Below are 19,687 nucleotides of genomic sequence, written 5' to 3'. Positions count from 1 at the left end.
TTTATGGTATATTGTGTTGTGTTTTGGTATTTAACACTAGTTGATAAAGTTTCTGTCTTGAGGGTTATTTTAGGAATGAAACCTCTTAATGCTGTTATATTCCTGTTTATTATTATTATTATTTTTTAAAGATTTATTTATTTATTATATGTAAGTACACTATAGCTGTCTTCAGATACTCCAGAAGAGGGCGTCAGATCTCATTACAGATGGTTGTGAGCTACATTGTGGTTGCTGGGATTTGAACTCAGGACCTTCAGAAGAGCAGTCAGTGCTCTTACTCACTGAGCTATCTCACCAGCCCTCCTGTTAATTATTGTCTGTTAACATTATCTGTTAATTATCGTCTTTCATGTCCTGTAGTGTGTTCTTTTTCTTCTGATCATGTGTCAGACTTTGGTTAGAATTCTAGTACATAAACCAGCAGTGACAGGATATTCCCATTAAAGGGGTTCTGATGGAATCCTACAGTTTTGAACCTGTAGAAATTTACTCAAGAACACAACGCAGGGGAACTGCTTATATACGGCAGTAGATGTCTTCTCTCCTTCTGATCCTCAGTGGATATGGATGCTGTTAGTGCTACACTAGAACCATCACAGTTATTCTAGGTAGAAATTGACTTTGGTGGTTTGGAAATTGATGACTGCTTTGGAAAATAAATACTTTGATATAATTTTCAGGTTCTTTGTATTAAAACATATAGTCTTACAGGCTATATTGTATAGAATTGATAGATTAAAAAAAAAGGATTTATCTTTCCAAAGATGATATGTCATGGGTGTATATTGTGCATGTGTATGTAAGCCTGTATTTAACATTCTTGCAGTAACAATATGCAATATACTGTACACTCTTGGCCCTGTGGCTTTTTATTTTATGTTTTGTTAGATACTATTCCCTATTGATAATGCAAAGCAGACTTAGTGGTTTAAAATCACTACACTATGTTCAGGTTTTTAGGGATCAGTAAATAGTTCCTTTTTGTCTTAGGAAGTTGGAAATAATGGAAGAACATGGTAATATAGGAAACAGAAATGCCAGTTTCTTTAATCCACTGAGGATGAATTGGAGGGTGTGATTTAGGTGTGCAGTCGTGTTGGGCTTCCAGTTACTTCTTACCAGAATTAACCTTGACCTTCTGCTTACACTTACCATAATGTCAGTGCAGACAGAAGGGCAGCTCTAACCCCTTCCCCAAGGACTGTGATCAGAAACCTTTGTTCCTTTTTTCTTAATTAAACTAACTTAGTTCCTTAGTTTAATAGGAATTTGTCTTAAACACACATGCAAGGGGAAACTCCATTTTTTTTGTTTTTTTCCGAGACAGGGTTTCTCTGTATAGCCCTGGCTGTCCTGGAACTCACTCTGTAGACCAGGCTGGCCTCGAACTCAGAAATTCGCCTGCCTCTGCCTCCTGAGTGCTGGGATTAAAGGCATGAGCCACCACGCCCGGCCATTTTTTTTTTTTTAAATAGTCTCCTATAGTATGGTACAAAAGTGGTGTTCATCCCAACCCTTCGTTTTTAAATTATTGGCTATAATTGTAATAAAGATCTTAGGTTCATATAATCCAAGTTCTCGGTTTTTTTTTCAAATGTGGAGGTTGTGAGAATATAGTATATTTATAACTTTATTGACATGTATGTATGTATGTATGTATGTATGTATGTATGTATGTATGTATGTATTTATTATATGTAAGTACACTGTAGCTGTCCTCAGATACTCCAGAAGAGGGCATCAGATTTCATTACGGATGGTTGTGAGCCATCATGTGGTTGCTGGGATTTGAACTCTGGACCTTCGGAAGAACTGTCGGCGCTCTTAACCACTGAGCCACTGAGCCATCTCGCCAGCCCCTGACATGTTTTTTTATATCATGTTTTTCAGTTTGTTTTGGCCAATAAATATTTGAGCTAAACAATTTCAGTTGCAAAATATTTTTTATGGGAGTAGATGTGTGTGTGTGTGTGTGTGCGTGCGTGCGTGCGCGAGCGTGTGTGCTTGCATGTGTATGTATTATGGCTTGTGTGTTTAGTTTTTGAATCAGGCTTTGGCAATGTAGCCCAGATTGCTCTTGAACTGTAGTGATGTCCCGTCTCCACCTACTAAGTGCTAGAGTTATATAGATGCTGATTTATTTAGTTTTAGATATAAAGTTATGGAAGGTTATGAACTTGCATACTGAATGCTGGGAATCAGACCTGGGTCCTGCGTAGGAACATGTGCTCCTAGTTGCTGAGATCTCTTGAGCTCTCAGATGCCGGGCTTTGATAAAGTTTTTGGTGGTGGTTTTTAGTCAGGATCTTTCCACACAGCCCTGGCCATCCTGAAACACACTAGTACATCAGGCTAGCCTTAAACTCAGGTCTACCTCCCTCTGGCTTTGGAGTTCTGGGCTAGAGGTGTGTGGCACCATACCTGGCCAGATGAGTTTGTCTGTTTGTTTGTAATGATGAAATAATGTAGTCAGTGTCTTAGGATGTTTTGGAATTGTTCTAAGTATGTTCTCTCTTAAGTATAGATTCGAATTCTCAAGTCTCCACAAGAGGTAAAACCTGGTGAAAGACACTTCAATATGGCAAAAAGTTTCCCAAACGAAGAGAAGGATGCTTGGGATGTGAAGATGCTATTAGAGGTAGGTCATGTTCTGCACAGTTCTTTTAATATTTGACACATACATGTATCTATACTAGTGAAAGAACATGGTAGAAACCTTAATGTCTTTTAGCATCTAATTAGGCACAATGGCCCTTCTCTGGAAATGGACATGAATCATCATTATGTAGACTTTTATACTGTTTTGTACCTCAGATCTCTGAAACTTAACCACAAGTCTTTCAGGGCAATACTTACCAAAGAACATGTATTGGCCAGCACAAATATAACTTGCGATCTATAGAGATTTAAATGTAAACATTTTATTTTCATTCTGGTCATGAATTTGTTAGCATCCTTGTGTGCCTTCTTACTTTAGTGTACTGCTACACAATTTCAGAGTCTGTACATATTACTGCTTTATATGACTACACAGCATATAATATATATATATAGCAGCTTGAAATATTTCAGTGGGTGTTTTGTTTTTTAATTTTGTAGTTTCAATGTATTGGTCCAGGTGAGTGTATATGAATTTCTTGCTTATGCACACACAAGAACAAGATTAAGTCTCAAACTTGAATGGAATTAAAGGCTGTTATCATTTTCCCCCAGATGGAGATGGTGTGGAATGTTTATAATACTGGTGTGTGTGATTCTGTCTGCCTGCTGCCCAGAGGGAGGCTGAGATAGATAGTATCTTTTTGCTTCATTTTGTAGGTGAAGCTTGGTTTTTGAGACAAGGTTTCTTTGTGTAGCCCTGGCTGTCCTGGAACTTGCTCTGTAGACCAGACTGGCCTTGAACTCAGAGATCCTCCTGCCTCTGCCTCCCGAGTGCTGGGATTAAAGGCCTGCATATCATTTGCTTTTGAGATAAGTCTCAGCAAACTGCTGTTAGCAGAGTGCCGCAGCCTGAGAGGCACTTATTTTGAGAAGCCACTGGCACTTATTTTGTCTCAGGCCTCTCTTTAGCATCTGATGTCTTCCTTTGTGAGTGTCTGTGTCCTGATCTTATGAAGACACAGGTGGTGCTGGAAATGCAGTTCTAGTGTGGCACATCCTGAGGTTGTGGGCCTGGATTTGGATCCTAGCAGTGCAAACAAATGAATTAACAAGCATTCCCCCAGCCGGGCATGGTGGTGCACGCCTTTAATCCCAGCACTTGGGAGGCAGAGGCAGGCGGATTTCTGAGTTCAAGGACAGCCTGGTCTACAGAGTGAGTTCCAGGACAGCCAGGGCTACACAGAGAAACCCTGTCTCAAAAAAATAAAAAAAACAAAAAACAAAAAAACCCCAAAAAACAAAAAACAAGCATTCCCCCAAAGTAGCTTTCATAAGGGAACAGGTGGTTGCCTTAATATAGGGCCTGTGAATATGACCTTAGTTGCTTTGGTAAAGACTCTGTCTTTACAGCTGCATTCTAAGTTACAGGGCCAGAACATCAATGTATGTGAGCTTTGATATGACTACAGTTTGGCGAGAGTAGGGTAAGCCTGAGCAACCAGACCTCCTGAGTTCTGAGACGTCTATTCAGCCACACCTCTGCTTCCTGTGGGCCCAAACGTGCTGCTAACATTTTCTTCCCTTGGCCCCAGGTTGTGGGGATAAAATAGATTTAAATTTTTTATTTTGTTACCATAAAATCAAGAATGTGCACTTTTTTTTTTTAGAAACTTATTTACAACTTTCTTGGATTATAAAGAATTTTAAATTCAAACAAAAATCTTTCCCTGCCCAAATAATTAAAAATAACCCCTACATAGCACTCTTAAACTCTTGAAATACTTTGACATACTGTAGCATGGGGCTGCAGTCTTTTTGGAATTGGGGCTGCTCAAGTCCTGATGCGGTCTCTGTGGGAGAGCAGTCCTTTCATTCTGAGTAGATGAATGGTGCCTGAGTGCTGCCCACCACCGCATGAGCACTGTGCTTCTACCTGCCCGGTCAGGTGTGAGCCCCAGGGAAAGCATTGGTGTAGCCAGCTATTGCAGGTGCTAGTGCTGAGCTGCAGCTGTTCTGTAATGTTGAGGTGCCCTTGAATGTGGCATGATGACAAGCTAACTAAGACCTCCCTCTTTTTAAAGCAATTTAGCTTTGATATAGCTGAAGAAGCATCTAAAGTCTGCCTGGCTCATCTTTTCACGTACCAGGATTTTGATATGGGAACTCTTGGATTAGCTTACGTTGGTTCTCCCAGAGCAAACAGTCATGGAGGGGTTTGTCCAAAAGGTAAGTATATCATTGCACTGTCATGACACTGAGAGACGGAAGAGAAAGCTGACTGGGTTATGTTTCAGTTCTGAGTTTAAAAGTCAGTTTTTGTCTGTTTCCTTTTTCTTTTAGCTTATTACAACCCAACTGTGAAGAAAAACATCTATTTAAATAGTGGTCTGACTAGTACTAAAAATTATGGCAAAACTATTCTCACAAAGGTATGTTTTTTTGATTTTCTTTAAAAACTTTATTAAAAAATAGTGTGTGTACACACCACATGCACATAAGCATGGGTCCCGACAGATACCAGAAGAGGATGTTGGAATTGCTGGAGCTGGAGTTAGAGTAGATGGTTGTGAACCATCTGATACCAGTCCTGGGATTGACCATGCAGCCTCTGCAAGAGTAGCAAGGGCTTTTAACTGCTGAGCCAACTCTTCAGCCTCTGTTCTTGTTTTGAAACAGGACAGATTTGGAATCTATTGCATTAGTATGTTGGTTACATAGTTACAGTGGTGTCTTTGTAAATAGTAACGTGTACTTGGTGGGCAATGTGACTGTGTGCTCTGCCCTTAGCAGTTAAGGCACTGCTCTCTTGTCTGCTGCTCTTCATAGGCTGTTAAAAGGGTATGAGTCCCTAGCCTTTGTTTGTGACCCCTTTTTCCTCAAAGATTGTTCTATCTTGTTTTAGAGTCTGGAGATGTAGCTCCGTTAGTAGAATGCTGGCCTAGCATATACCATGTAAAACCAAGGAGAGTGATGCACGCTTATAATCCCACCCTTGGGAGGGTGGAGGCAGGGGGATCAACATTTCAAGATTGTTCTCAGCTCCATAGTAAGTTCAAGGCCAGCTCAGGATACTTGAGACCTATCTCAAAAAACAAAACAAAGAAAACAAGAAACCTTGTTTTTGTGTAGATAGATCTGTTCAAGTGTATTTTGCTATAAATAATAGAAAATACAGTAACCATTAGTGGCCTAAATAGGGGCATATTTTTCTGAGTTATGGAGGCTGAGCCAGCCTTCTCCAGGCATACACTGGGACATTCAGAGTTCTCTCAGTCTGGGGCTCCCTGTTTTTCCTTTAGCCTTTCTCAGCACAAGCCCTCTGTCCTCATGCTGCAGCCTCAAATGGACAAGGTGCTTCTCCTCTCTGATGAGGAAAGCAGGAAGAAGAGACTAGAGCTTCTGTAGGTTGTCCTTCTACCAACGCTTGTCTCCAAGCCTCGCCCATTGGTTCCTGGTTATGCCTCCCTAGGCGCTAGTTGGCAACATGAGTGCCCATAGCACCAGGGCAGGAAGGTTCCTACTTTAGCTGAATATGTTGCTGCTCAGTACAGAATTAGGGCACTTTAGGAATAAGAGAGCTGGGCATGATGATGCACACCTTTAATCTGAGCATTCTGGAGCTGGTCTAGTGAGTTTCTGCTAGGACTATGTAGAGACCTTGTTTCAAAAAACCAAGTAAGTATTGGTAGGAAAAAATAGTATATGATACACTGGTATGTTGACTCTGAGCTTAGAATTGACTACGTGGGGCTGGAAAGCTGGCTTGACAGTTAAGACTGCTTCCTGGTCTTCACGGGGCCTTTGTTTGGTTCCCAGCACCAGGGATCCAACACCCTCTTCTAGCCTCCCCAGGCACTGGACTCACTAACATATCCAACCAGAGACTGAGTGCACATAACTAAAATCAATCCTCTCTTCTATTACTATTATTATTATTACTATTGTTTTGTTTATTTGCTTGTTTGTTTTTCGAGACAAGGTTTCTCTATGTGGTCCTTCCTGTCTGTCCTGGATCTTGCTCTATAGACCAGGCTGGCCTCAAACTCAGAAATCCACTGGGATCAAAGGCACGTGCCACCACCACCTGCCTTTTTAAATTTTTTTCCCTCCTTTGTGGAGCAGTTGGGACTCTTTAATCGAGATACGTTTGCCCTTATGCAAAATGCTTACTTTTTTGTTCGATGTGCTTATTTTGGTGAGACAGAGTCTCACTTGACTTTGAGATTGACTTGTCTCAGTCTCCTGAGTGCTGGAATTGCAGGCACATATCAAGAAGCCCAGTTTAAAAGTATTCTTATGGGGCTGGAGAGATGCCTCAGTGTTTTCAGAGCAATGACTGCTCTTCCAGAGGTCCAGAGTTCAAGTCCCAGCAGCCACATGGTGGCTTACAACCATCTGTAATGGGATCCAATGTCCTCTTCTGGTGTGTCTGAAGACAGCCACAGTGTACTCGAATACATAAAGTAAATAAATAAAAAGGATTCATTAAAAAAAAATTACCCAAATTGTTTTTTTAAAAAAGTGTTCTTTGTTCTTGGCCGGCCGTGGTGGCGCACGTCTTTAATCCCAGCACTCGGGAGGCAGAGGCAGGTGGATTTCTGAGTTCAAGGCCAGCCTGGTCTACAAAGTGAGTTCCAGGACAGCCAGGGTTATACAGAGAAACCCTGTCTCGAAAAACCAAAAAAAAAAAAAAAAAAAAAAAAGTGTTCTTGTGTTATTTCCTAGATAACTTTGTGTGTGTGTGTGTTTCTCATCCTCTACTGTGTGTCACTCGAGGTAGCCTTAATGTCCTAAGCCAGTGCAGTCCTTCTGCCTCCCAAGTATCTGGTACTGTAGGGTAGGCTGGATAGCTTGTCTGTTCTGTTTGGGGCTTAGTTAAGCCAGGTATTTGATCCAAGGGTTATAATTCTTAGCAAATTATCTGTTGCTTCTTAATGCTTTGTCTTGCTTTCCATTTGTCTTCTTGTTGTTTCCTACATATGTATTTTAACTTGTTCATTGTCCTTGACCTTTGGTTTTGCTTATAGTAGTCTCTTCTTTCACATCCCCATTCTGTATAGCTCTGTTCTTCCATGCTTGTAGTAACTTTTTTTTTAAGATTTAATTATTTTATGTATATGAGTGCATTATTGCTGTCTTCAGACATAACAGAAGAGGACATTGGATCCCATTACAGATGGTTGGGAGCTACCATGTGGTTGCTGGGACTTGAGGTCTTAACCACTGAGCCATCTCTCCAGCCCCTTAACTTTTTTTTTTTTAAGTATAAAAACTTATATATTTTTTGTTCTACTTTAAAAGTTTTGTTGGCATCTGTCAGCTCTTGCCCTCTACCCTTGTTCTCTGTCCTCCTTATTCCTGAAGGAGGAGAAGTAAGGGTGGTATTCGTTCTTGAACTGAAGCACCCTGTTACTGTTTTCCACTCCCAAGAAATGTTAAAGGCCTTGGGACAGTTGAGATGGCTCAGAAGGTGAAACAGCCTAAGCTGGATCCCTGCAAGGCGTGGGTTTGCGTATTGGGAGGCGAGTTGCCACTGTTGATGGAAGATGGAAACAGAAACCATACAGGTGTTTGGCTTCTAGCCCCCCACCCTGCACCCTCTTACCTCCCCCTCCCTATTTGTGCATCAGGAAGTCAGGGGTCAACTTTGGGTGTGGTTTCTCATGCTTCATCCACCTTATTTTTGTTTTTTAACTAATGAACGTATTGTTTATATGTGTGCATATGTGCCCACGTGAGTTTATGGGCACAGAAGAGCCTTCATTTTTGATCTCTTGGAACTGGAGTTAACAGGTGGTTGCTCTTAAACTCTGCAAGTGCAGTGACACTCTTAAACAGTGCGTCATTCCACTCCAACCCCGAATTATATTTATTGAGGACAGGGAGATGGCTTAGCAGGTAGATACCGTACAGAACAACTCTGACCTCACATTCATTGTGCCGCACGCCCCCCGCCCCCAATAAGTGTAAAAAGTTTTTTATGTGGGGTATGTGATAGGTGTAATGTGGCCATTTATGGGAATAATTCTTCTTCCATTTGGTCTGAAAAATATAGCCTGGGCCCAACTGGCAAAAATAACTGATGATTACATACGTTCTTTCCCTGATCCTTAAGGAAGCTGACCTGGTTACAACTCATGAATTGGGACATAATTTTGGAGCAGAACATGACCCTGATGGGCTAGCAGAATGTGCCCCAAATGAGGACCAAGGAGGAAAGTATGTCATGTATCCCATAGCTGTGAGCGGTGACCACGAGAATAATAAGGTATGTGTGTTTGGATTGTTTTCAGTGGTAGGAAAGAAGGCGATGCCATGTTAACAGAAAGGGGAAAGTATTTATCCCTAAGTGTTTCCCTAGAGGTGGAACTGTCAAATACTGAAGCTCATCTTAAGGGTGCTTTTAGCTGTCATTTGGAAGTTTTGTAAAGATTAATCACATGTAAGTTTGGGTCCCTACACTAGTGATTTTGTCAGAGTCTTACTTTTGAGGGTGTTTAGCTCAGCCTTAAAAATGACCTGACAGTTTTATTTACAATATGACTCATTTAATTTAGCAGTACTTCACAGTGTGCTGCCACCACCCTTCCTTCTAGTCCCCTTCCTCTTCCTCCCCCCTTCTGTACTAGGGATTAAATGTGCCTTAATAAAACTCTTAAAAACAACTAATAAAGATGGACAAGAAAATGGGTAAATACAGAAAACCGTGAAGCCACGTGGAAGCTGGTGAGGGGCGTGAGCATCAGTGAGACTGTTGACTCTTCACTGCATGCTTGGGCACTTCTCCAGTAGACTATACAACACCCAGTGAGGGGAAAGTCCCACGTGGCTTCCACACTGGATCGCTCTGGTTGTGAGGACACTGGCAGATGGGGACTGTGTAACTTTACAGTCTGCTGCAAGGGAAAGCACATGGTGCTACTTCCTCTTCTGCGGAAATCCCCATGGCTGTGAGAGCCTGCTAGTGGGAGTGGAGCGTGGGTAGAACTGGTTTTTTGGGGGATGCTGAGCTGTCAGTGAAGCACAGTTTGTTTTGTCCTGCATCTATCACATTTAGTACATAGTTTCTCCTAACAGTTTAGTTTTCCCAACTGGTATCTCCCTCTCCTTATGAAAAAATACTATGCATCTTCTATGCTTTAAATGGTTTTCAAATACTTTTTTTACATTTATTTATTTGTGGACATCATGTGTATGCCATGACATGTGTGGAGCTCAGAGGACAGCTTTTGGGGGGGGGGCGTCTTTCCTTTTATCTGGGAATTGTGCTTATCAGGTTTGGCAGCAGGGTCCTTTTACCTGCAGAGGCCCTTAATTAATTAATCTCTTCCTTTCTTGTTTTGTCTGTCCTCCCCCCCCCTCCCACTCCCCTCCCCTCCCAACAGGGTCTCTGTATAGAGTCCTGGATGACCTGGAACTTGCTGTGTAGATCAGGCTTGAATTCACAGAGATCTTCCTGCCTCTGTGTCCTGAGTACTGGGATTAAAGTCGTACACCACCCTGCCCAGTTCATGAGTTTCTTAAACATTTTTTAACTAGGTGAAAAGAGCTATAGGATTATAGAAATAAGGTGGTTCTTTCATTTCACCTGGACAAATAGCCCTCTCTGCTACTAGATGGGCCAACAAGCAGCTGCCCTATGGTGATGCATGAGCTGTGAATGCTGATATTAGTGGAAGGAAGAAGGGATGCTAAGGGCTGTGATCCCCTTGAGAAGGACACTGAAAGAAAAGCAAGGTTGTAGATCAATACAAGACTAGGGCTTAGAGATGGTGGACACAAAGCCAGTGACAGCTTGGTCATTATTGCTCAGCACAGTCTATGCCCTGGAGAGCCATTGTTTGAGAGTTTAACTGCTAAGGAAGAGCTTTTCTTGCTGGCTGTGGTGGTTTAGGTCCTCATCTAAGGCCACTGACCATTTTGACCTGTGGGGCACAGAGGTGCACTTCTTTAACCCCAGCACTGGGGAGCAGAGGCAGGTGGTTCAGGGCAAATCTGGTCTAGAGAGTTCCAGGCCAGAAGTCAGGCTGTTTTGAGACCCTTGTCTTAAAACAAAAAATGAAGCAAACACTATAGCTGTTTTGTATTGACTAGAGGGAAATAATGTTTTAGCAATCTCTCTGAAATTAGCACGTTGACACCAAAGTCAGTGGTAGACCGAAGTCAGATAGTTCAGTTTGAGTTCTTCATTTTATATTCTAGACAAGGTGTTGCCTTCCTAGTGATGCAGTCCTTTCATACAGTCCTTATGTTGTAGTGACCCCCAACCATAAAATTATTTTCATTACTACTTCATAACTGTAATTTTGCTACTGTTATGAATTATAATATAAATATCTGATATGCAGGGTTACAACCCACAGGTTGAGAACCACTTTTCTAAAAGCACAGGGTGAGCTGGGCAAGCAAGCAAGATTTTCTAGAAGGGTAGGTGACAATCTACAACGCCCATTCTTTGAGCTATTCTTCCCGGTCATTCTGTTCCAGACAGCAAGTGAGGTCATGCTTAGCAATAGGAAGTACAGACAGTGCTGTCAGTAAATCACTCAGTAACCAATGTCTGATAATTGGTCTCTTCTATCTAACTTTATTTCAGCAATTTCTTACTGTGGAATTTGCAGGTGACTGCTTGACACAGTGGTGGCATTGATGGGGGCTTTGCAGTTAGGTTTGTCTGTAGAGTAGCACTGCCTGCGAATGCATTCATCTTGGTCTTTTCCACTCTCATGGCCCTGTTTTCTTTTAAGATGTTTTCAAACTGCAGTAAACAGTCCATCTACAAGACCATAGAAAGTAAGGCTCAAGAGTGCTTCCAGGAGCGCAGCAACAAGGTGTGTGGCAACTCCAGGGTGGATGAAGGAGAGGAGTGTGACCCGGGTATTATGTACCTGAACAACGACACCTGCTGCAATAGTGACTGCACACTGAAGCCGGGTGTGCAGTGCAGGTGAGAGTGTTCCCACCGGGGCAGGGGATAGTGAAGGTCCAGATAACAGGAGATTGCAAATGCAGGCAACTTGGCACTTTCTCTGGATAGACTAGGCTCTCCTGGAACTCAAAGAGATCCATCTACTTCCACCTCCCTAGTGCTTTAAGATTTATGTTTATCTTAAAATTAGCTTGGTGACAACTGCCTGTACTAGCTGTTCACTGGAGCTTTAAAAATGTCTTTTTAAAGCCAGGCACGGTGAGGCATACTTTTAATCCCAGTACTCCAAAGGCAGGGGAGGCAGATCTTCGTGAATTGGAGTCCAACCTGATGTACATAGTAAGCTCCAGGCCAGCCAAGGCCACACAGTGAGACTGTATGTAGAAAACCCAAAATCTTTTTAAAATAAATAAAGTTGATTTAACAAGCCTACTCATGGCTCCATCTGTTACAGTAGCAAAATATCGGAGTAATCAAAGGTAATGCTATTAGAAGACAAATTGTTATTGTATACCCATGTAATAGAATAATGTGGAGGTGCTGTTTAATGATTATTAAGCAAATTCCAAATCGGAAGGTACCGACATTTCTATTTTTAAGTACCCTAAGAGAGCAGTGTTTGGTGAATAAATCACCTGTATTGCACCTTCTGACTTGTGGGTTCTCTCGGCAGTGCTATGGAACTCATGCTGCTTTGTTTCTTAGCCACTGGTGCATCCCCCACATCCCCAAGTCTGGGTCTCTCTTTGTAGCGGTGGCTATCCTGGAACTCGCTCTTTAGACCAGGGTGGCCTCCAGCTCAGAGGACCTGCCTGCCTCTGCTTCTCTGCTTCTAAGTGCTGAGATTAAAGGCGTGCACTTTCACTGTCTGGCTTCCCTGACTTTTTTTCTTAACTAGTTAATGAAAACAAAGAATACCAAGTTACTGTAACGGTGACTGCTGCATGTACTTACTTTTTCACATTAAGGGATGGACACACACATATGCACACGTATATGCACATGTATATGTATATATACATATATGTGTATATACATATATATATATATATATATATATACACACATACACACACACACACACACACACACACACACACACACACACACACACACACACACACACACACACACACATATATATATATGGATATGGTGCAGCTAACTCCAGAGGAGTCAGACTGCAGTAGTGACTTGGCCCTAGGGTCTTGCTTTAGTTTTCAGGTCACTAACACAACCATAGCATTTGATGTTGGGCTGTCATTGGAATTGAATGGTGTTTGTCTGCTCTTCCATAGTGATAGGAACAGTCCTTGCTGTAAAAACTGTCAGTTTGAGACGGCGCAGAAGAAGTGCCAGGAGGCTATTAATGCTACATGCAAAGGAGTGTCTTACTGCACAGGTATGCATTTCCCTTGCTTCTCCAGGCCCTGTGGCCTGTGAAGATGTATTTGAAACCAGGGTCAAGTTTCCTTCAGGTGAAAGCAGCCCTTGAGGCTTTGCTGTTTGCTGGTCCGCATTTTTGTTGTTGTTGTTTTGTTATTTCAAGACAGGGTTTCTCTGTTGTAGTCCTGGCTGTCCTGGAACTCACTCTGTAGAGCAGGTTGGCTTCGAACTCAGCGATCCACCTGCCTCTGCCTCCCGAGTGCTGGGATTAAAGACGTGCGCCACCATCACCCGGCTGGGTCCACATTTTTATGAGAAGCAGCGTGTGACAACTATTGTGCCTTGGACTGAGTGTGAATGGGTGTTTGCCTCCAGGGAATAGCAGTGAGTGCCCCCCACCCGGAGATGCTGAAGATGACACTGTGTGCTTGGACCTTGGCAAGTGCAAGGCTGGGAAATGCATCCCTTTCTGCAAGAGGGAGCAGGAGCTGGAGTCCTGCGCATGCGTTGGTGAGTATTTTCTAAGTCCTGCAGCTGCATAACACATGCTTTTTGTCTGTTGCTCATCAAGAGTGAGGAAGCCAAATAGGGATAAGGAAAGCAGCAAGGCATGTGAGGGATAGCCTGGAGACAGATAGCCCTGGGATAGCCTGGTGATGGATAGCCCCGTGCTCAGATCCCGGCTCCCTCCCACCTGCTGAGCTCATTTCCTACTCCATTTCAGACCCGAGTCAGGCAGGCTCCATGGAAACATGGAGAGGCATTGAGAGGATGGTGGAGGACTGTCCTCGCCCTCCCCACACATCATCTAAAGCAAAAGCAGCAGTAGCTTTGTCCCACTGGCACTAATGGAGGGAACTCTGGAACTTAACCAAAGCCATTTCCTGTAGATTAGATCTCTAAAACTGCGTTTGTGTGTGTGCTCATGTGCATGCATTTTTACTTGTGGACCTTCCTCCATGCACACATGCTCAGAGGGTCACATGTAGGGCTCAGGAATCAAACTCAGGTTTTCAAGCTTGGCAGCCAGTGCCTTTACCTGCTTTGCCCTCTGGGTGGGAATTTTGATGATGCCACCAAAGTCTGCCACCCTCTCATCCCTGCTGGGGCGGCATGAGAAAGCAGCCTTTTAATGCTAGCCTCCGTTTTCCTTGGGTTCCCATGCTCTTATTTTTGGAATCACTAGGTCTGAAGGGAGGATATTCAGGGCCTGGCTTCACTCCACGGTGGAGCTGGTGGATGCTGCCAGCTCTCTGTTCCATATAGGGACATCAGTGTTAAATCATGAGGGCGGCGGCCGGGGGTGGGGTTCACCCATAGGCTGGAGTGAGTGGTCCTCCAGGTGGGTCACTGTAAGAACAGCACATGCTGGGGACAGTTCAGCAGGAGAGCATCTGACTAGCAGGCATGCAGAGGCAAGACAGCAGCCAGTAAACGGGGGACCGAGTGAATGGCAACAGGCTTGCATGCCTTGGACAGACACAGTCTAGGTCGCAGTAAGCCTCTGTGTAATAAACGTTTGGTTTGCATTGTGCTCTGCTTGGCTTTTCCCCTGAAGTAAATGTAGCTCCCCCTAGAGCAAACCTTACACTGGACAGGCAGGTTTTCATTCTGAGTGTCTGCACATCTGGTGCTGACTGCTGACTTTGACCCTAGATGGTGTCAGAGCTCCTCTTGAGTAGGGTCCTGTCAAGTCCAGGCTGTGGTTCTCATATCATTGGCCCAGGGTAGGGTAGACCTTACGTGAGAAGCCAGGGATGGGAGCTGGCAGGGTGATAAGCATGTTGGGCAGAGGGCACATTTGAAGAACATTAGGCAGCTTAGGCAGAGAGTATAATTTGACTTAATCTATTAAGGTTTTCTGTTGATAATTTTTTTTTTCTGTTTTTGAGACAGGATTTCACTTTGTGCCCTGATTGTCCTGGAACGTACAATATCGACCAGATTGTCTTGGTATTCATAGAGATCTGCCTGTCTCTGATCCCCAAGTGCTGGGATTAAAAGTTTGTGCCAGCCGGGCATCAATCCCAGCACTTGGGAGACGGAGGCAGGCGGATTTCTGAGTTTGAGGCCAGCGTGGTCTACAAAGTGAGTTCCAGGACAGCCAGGGCTACACAGAGAAACTCTGTCTTGAAAAACCAAAAAAAAAAAAAAAAAAAAGTTTGTGCCACCATGCCCGGCAAATAGTTGTTTAATGTGAGGGAAGAGCTGAGAGCTATTAACTTGGAAGTGTTGGGCCATTTTCTTTTTGTGGTGCTGGACCTGGAACCCAAGCCCTCACAATGACCATGCAGGCACTCTGCCTGAAGCCCTCAGCCCTGGATAGTATCAGCTTTTGACATCTGGGAGTAAGGCCAAAGACTAGATGTCGAGGAAGCTGGTGGTGAGGACTCTCATGTCAGCTGGCATGCTTCTCTTTCAGACACTGACAACTCGTGCAAGGTGTGCTGCAGGAACCTTTCTGGCCCGTGTGTGCCGTACGTCGATGCAGAGCAAAAGAACTTGTTTTTGAGGAAAGGGAAGCCATGTACAGTAGGGTTTTGCGACATGAATGTAAGTATCTGTCCTGTTGTGGAATTATGCATCTGTAGAGAGGCACAGGGCCTGACTCGGGCCACTTAAGCAGCCTTGGTCTTTCCTACTCATTCTGTGCCTCCTTCAGAATCACAGCCTGCACAGTTTCACATTCTGTCCAGTCTCCAGGCCAGGAAATTAGGACTTGGTGTCTGAATCCAGCTAAGACAGTAAAGAGTACCACACAGCCCTGCCCCAGCCTGCCGTCACATAGAATTCCAGGCCAGACAGGGTTACTAGTAAGATCTGGTTTCAAAAAAGAAACAACAAAAAGTAAGTTTCCTCCCCAGGTCTGCTGTCTTTGAGCTCAGTTTTGAATTCCACTAACCCTAGAATATCTGCCTACTTCATCTTACATAGACCTTGTCTGTGCATACTCAGTGAAAGCACTGGGTAAAAAGGCAAAAAGATAGCATTTGTGTTTGGATTGCCTTTGTTTGCAAAACCAAGTACTTAATGTTCTAAAGCCCTCTTGTCCACTGTGTATATAATTACTGTCATTCTGACTGAGGTATTCCTGGGGTTATAGCTTTCTTGAGTCTTGTCCTGGTCATTCTAAAAATAGACTTCTTTGCTAGATGTGACAACACACTCCTGAATTCTTAGCCATTAGAAACAGACAGACAAGCCCAGTTTGAGATATACAGGACACTGTCTGAATACACCCAGCCCCACCACTGCACCAGATATTTTTTAAGGGATGTATTGTGACAGTGCTAGTGAGAGGACCTGCTTTCTTGGGTAGCTTCATATCGGAATTACTACCCTGTGTCCAGGTGGGCCACCAGGCAGAGCTGGTTACTTGCCCATTGTTTTTCCGAGGCTCCAGTAGCTCTAAGCATGCTGTTTGGCATAGTGCGATTTCTTTTCTCCTTATAGGGCAAATGTGAGAAACGAGTACAGGACGTAATTGAGCGATTTTGGGATTTCATTGACCAGCTGAGCATCAACACTTTTGGTAAGTGAAATATTTCCTGGATTATTTACCAAGATCTAAGCTGATTCCCGTTATGACGCGGGTGTGGTTTCGCCCCATATTTGTTATGGAATAACTCTGGTTAGCTCAGGGTCAAGAGCACTGTTGTTCTTCTAGAGGACCTGGTTTCAATTTCCTAGCATCCACATGGTGGCTCATAATTACCTGTAACTCTAGCTTCAGGGACTCCAGCATTTGTTTCTAGTCTCTCAGGGCACTGCATTCATATTGTACACAGACATATGTGTATGCAGAACACAGAAGAGTGAAGGTTAAGGGAGGGGAAACTGGAAAGGGAGGCAACATTCAGAATGTAAAAAAACAATTTTAAAGAAACAGAGCCGGGTGTGGTGGTGCACACCTTTAATCCCAGCACTCGGGAGGCAGAGGCAGAGGTAGGTGGATTTCTGAGTTCGAGGCAAGCCTGGTCTACAAAGTGAGTTCCAGGACAGCCAGGGCTATACAGAGAAACCCTGTCTCAACCCCAACCCCCACCCCCCCAAAAAAAAGAAAACAGTTAAAAATTTAAACAACTTTGTTGTTGAAGACAAAGTGAACTCATTCCAGGTCTGTTGCTGTGAGTCTTGTATGCATGAGTTTTCAGAAGAGAGTGGTCCACCTGAACCTGGTTCAGTCCCTTGACCCTGGTTAATCTAAGAGTTACTTCCCAGTAGAGCTCAAATTTATAGAAGGCAAAACCCCATAGATTTTAGCTTTAATAAAACAATTTTCAGGCAATCAAAGCAGTGTCTTGCTAAGCATGCTGGCTTGATCGGCTGGTACGGTCCACACAGGAAGGCAGGCTGCTCATCCCCTAGCACAGCCGGCCAGGAGACTCAGGAGAGGTTTTTAGTAGGCTTGGGAAATGTGATTGAGGCGTTTACCTTTTGAATTATTCACAGGGAAGTTTCTGGCAGATAACATCGTTGGGTCTGTTCTGGTTTTCTCCTTGATATTTTGGATTCCTTTCAGCATTCTTGTCCACTGTGTGGTAAGTCACCAAAGTTTAAGTGATCAAATGTTTTACAGAAATGCCGAGCAACTTCAGATTGAAAGATTGAAAAAAAAAAAAAAGTTGCCATAGCTATTTTGAGTGTTCAAGACAGCTTCTCTAGAAACCTACTGGTGGTGTGTGGACAGAATAGCAGCTGAGTGCCTAGCTCAGCTAGTAGAGGGTGTCCCTGGGGCACAGGACTGCGCTCCTCCTAGCACTGCATAATCGATATCATAGGGCATGCACCTAGGAAATAGAGGCAGGAGAACCAGGAGCTCAAAGTTACACTCGGGTACATAGTGAGCAGCCTCATGAGGCCATGTCTCACACAACAGCCAGTAGACACTCACTGCCACACTCGACTGCTGGGTTCTTTCCTTAGGACTTAAGTGGTGGAAGGAGAGGGTTGACTCTCCAGAGTCCTCCCATGTCCCCATGCACATCCCAGCTTGTAGGCCATGGCACACTCACATGCAAAATAACATAATGAAGGCTTTAAAATATATTTCTGTATGTATATTTTGCTATTTAACTTATTTTGGAACTTTAAACAATTTAAACATTTAGCTGGACTTGCTTGGGGCTTATGACTTGTAAAGTCTCTCAACAAGAGCACTTTTAGGCTGACTTGGTTATAGAGGAACAAAGTCAACATTTCCAAGACATTCCCTATGAACTATGTAGCTTGTTGACATTGTGTATAGTGTTCATATCTTTATAAATTTTTAGGGTTTCAAAACTTTGCCTTGTGTGAGTGAGGGGTGGGTAAAGAGTCTCTGAGGCTGTCCCACTGCCCTCCTGGCTTGTCCTGTAGTGTGGAACACAGCACTGAGTGGTAGAAAGGCTCTGGGGCTCTTGTGCCGGGCAGGGCTGCCACGGCGACTGTTAAAAGATGTGTCTCAGGGCAGCAGGACCAGTGCTCTTGAGTGCTTTGCTACAGAGTTGGGTAGATTTTGTGTACATTGAATGTGTACATAGGGACCACGAAGCTGATCCGTGATTTCAGAGCAGAGCCACTGACTGGCGGTTTGTGTCTAGCCACAGAATGCGTTTATGGCACCAGGCAGAAGTTGTGACGCAGTTCTTGCAGTTGTCTTTCAACTTTCTAACCTTTGTCAGTTAGAATGCAGCCGCCTGCATAGATACAACATGAGGATCAAGACTCAATGCCTCTAGAAGTGTGGTGTCTGTGAAATCAGCTAAGGGGCTGTGGGTTGGGGTGGTGAAGTCGGAACCCAGGGATGCTGTGAATAGTCACCTTTGCCAACACTGTCTCAGGGTATGAGTGTTGTGGACATGGGCAGAACCTGTTGTACATAAACCCTCTTGTTCTCCTGCACAGTCTAAGCTAGCTTTGAAAAATAGGCCTTAAAGTACCCTTTCGTTTTGTATGCATGTTACTATTAGCACTTCTTGCTGGGTGTGTATGTGTCAGGCTACATAAATGTGTTCTCAGCTAGTAAACCTGCTGTCCCTTGGGTTTCTTCTTGGCAGTGTGTGGAGGATTGGCAGATAGACCCAAGGCTCAAGTGTGTTAGGCGACTGCTCCAGTGTTGAGCCACATCCTGCGTCACTGTGCAGTTGAGGTCTAAGTTCACTCAGCCTTAGGAGCAGTGATCAGGAAGCACTCACCATTTGATGGCTGGGTTCCTTTAAAATTAAAAGAATTTTAGGAAGAATGACATTTTTTGCTGGGTGTGGTGGTGCACACCTTTAATCCCAGCACTCGGGAGACAGAGGCAGGTAGATTTCTGAGTTCGAGGCCAGCCTGGTCTATAGAGTGAGCTCCAGGACAGCCAGGGCTACACAGAGAAACCCTGTCTCGGGGGGGGGGAAAAAAAGAATGACATTTTTACTTCCTATGCTTTCTAGGATAAGAAACTGGACAAGCAGTATGAATCCCTGTCTCTGTTTCATCACAGTGTAAGTATACATATAAAACAAAAGAACAGTCTCCAGTTGTACGTCAGCCCCATTAACAAAAGTCTCAGCAAGAGCTCTTCCCTCCTGGGCTAGTGGAAGTTAAAAGGATCTGATTGGATGTGGCAGATCCTGAGAAATTGACTGTGGCACACTTGACTTAGTTGCATGGGAGGAAAGCTAGCAGAGGGGAACCCGGTTCCCCAAACCACAGGTGGTGACTTAGCCTCTTAGCACTGAAAATTTTTTAAAGATTTATTAATTATTATATGTAAGTGCACTGTAGCTGTCTTTAGACACACCA

The 19,687-nt window shown here is 43.8% G+C and overlaps 1 protein-coding gene across 6 annotated transcripts in view; it reads left to right on the top strand.

Annotated features, from left to right (window-relative positions):
- The window catches only part of Adam17 (a disintegrin and metallopeptidase domain 17), a 50,124-nt gene that overhangs the window by 28,128 nt on the left and 2,309 nt on the right, over positions 1-19,687 (top strand). For 5 of the 6 annotated variants that reach the window (NR_102380.1, NM_009615.6, NM_001277266.1 and 2 more), the window contains 11 exons: positions 2,528-2,641; positions 4,686-4,830; positions 4,945-5,033; positions 8,720-8,872; positions 11,352-11,551; positions 12,832-12,935; positions 13,295-13,429; positions 15,342-15,472; positions 16,373-16,451; positions 17,372-17,460; positions 19,336-19,386. Coding sequence is in view for 4 of the 6 variants with exons in the window: in NM_009615.6 (NP_033745.4) it covers positions 2,528-2,641; positions 4,686-4,830; positions 4,945-5,033; positions 8,720-8,872; positions 11,352-11,551; positions 12,832-12,935; positions 13,295-13,429; positions 15,342-15,472; positions 16,373-16,451; positions 17,372-17,460; positions 19,336-19,386 (1,290 nt within the window). In the remaining 2 variants the exon portion in view is untranslated. Of the gene's footprint in view, positions 1-2,527; positions 2,642-4,685; positions 4,831-4,944; positions 5,034-8,719; positions 8,873-11,351; positions 11,552-12,831; positions 12,936-13,294; positions 13,430-15,341; positions 15,473-16,349; positions 16,452-17,371; positions 17,461-19,335; positions 19,387-19,687 lie in introns of all 6 variants that reach the window. The other variant, NR_120376.1, reaches the window with a different exon arrangement.

Source organism: Mus musculus, chromosome 12 (genome assembly GCF_000001635.26).
Source record: "Mus musculus strain C57BL/6J chromosome 12, GRCm38.p6 C57BL/6J".
In the NCBI taxonomy this organism is placed as follows: Eukaryota; Metazoa; Chordata; class Mammalia; order Rodentia; family Muridae; genus Mus; species Mus musculus.
This window is presented reverse-complemented; position numbering and strand designations above follow the sequence as displayed.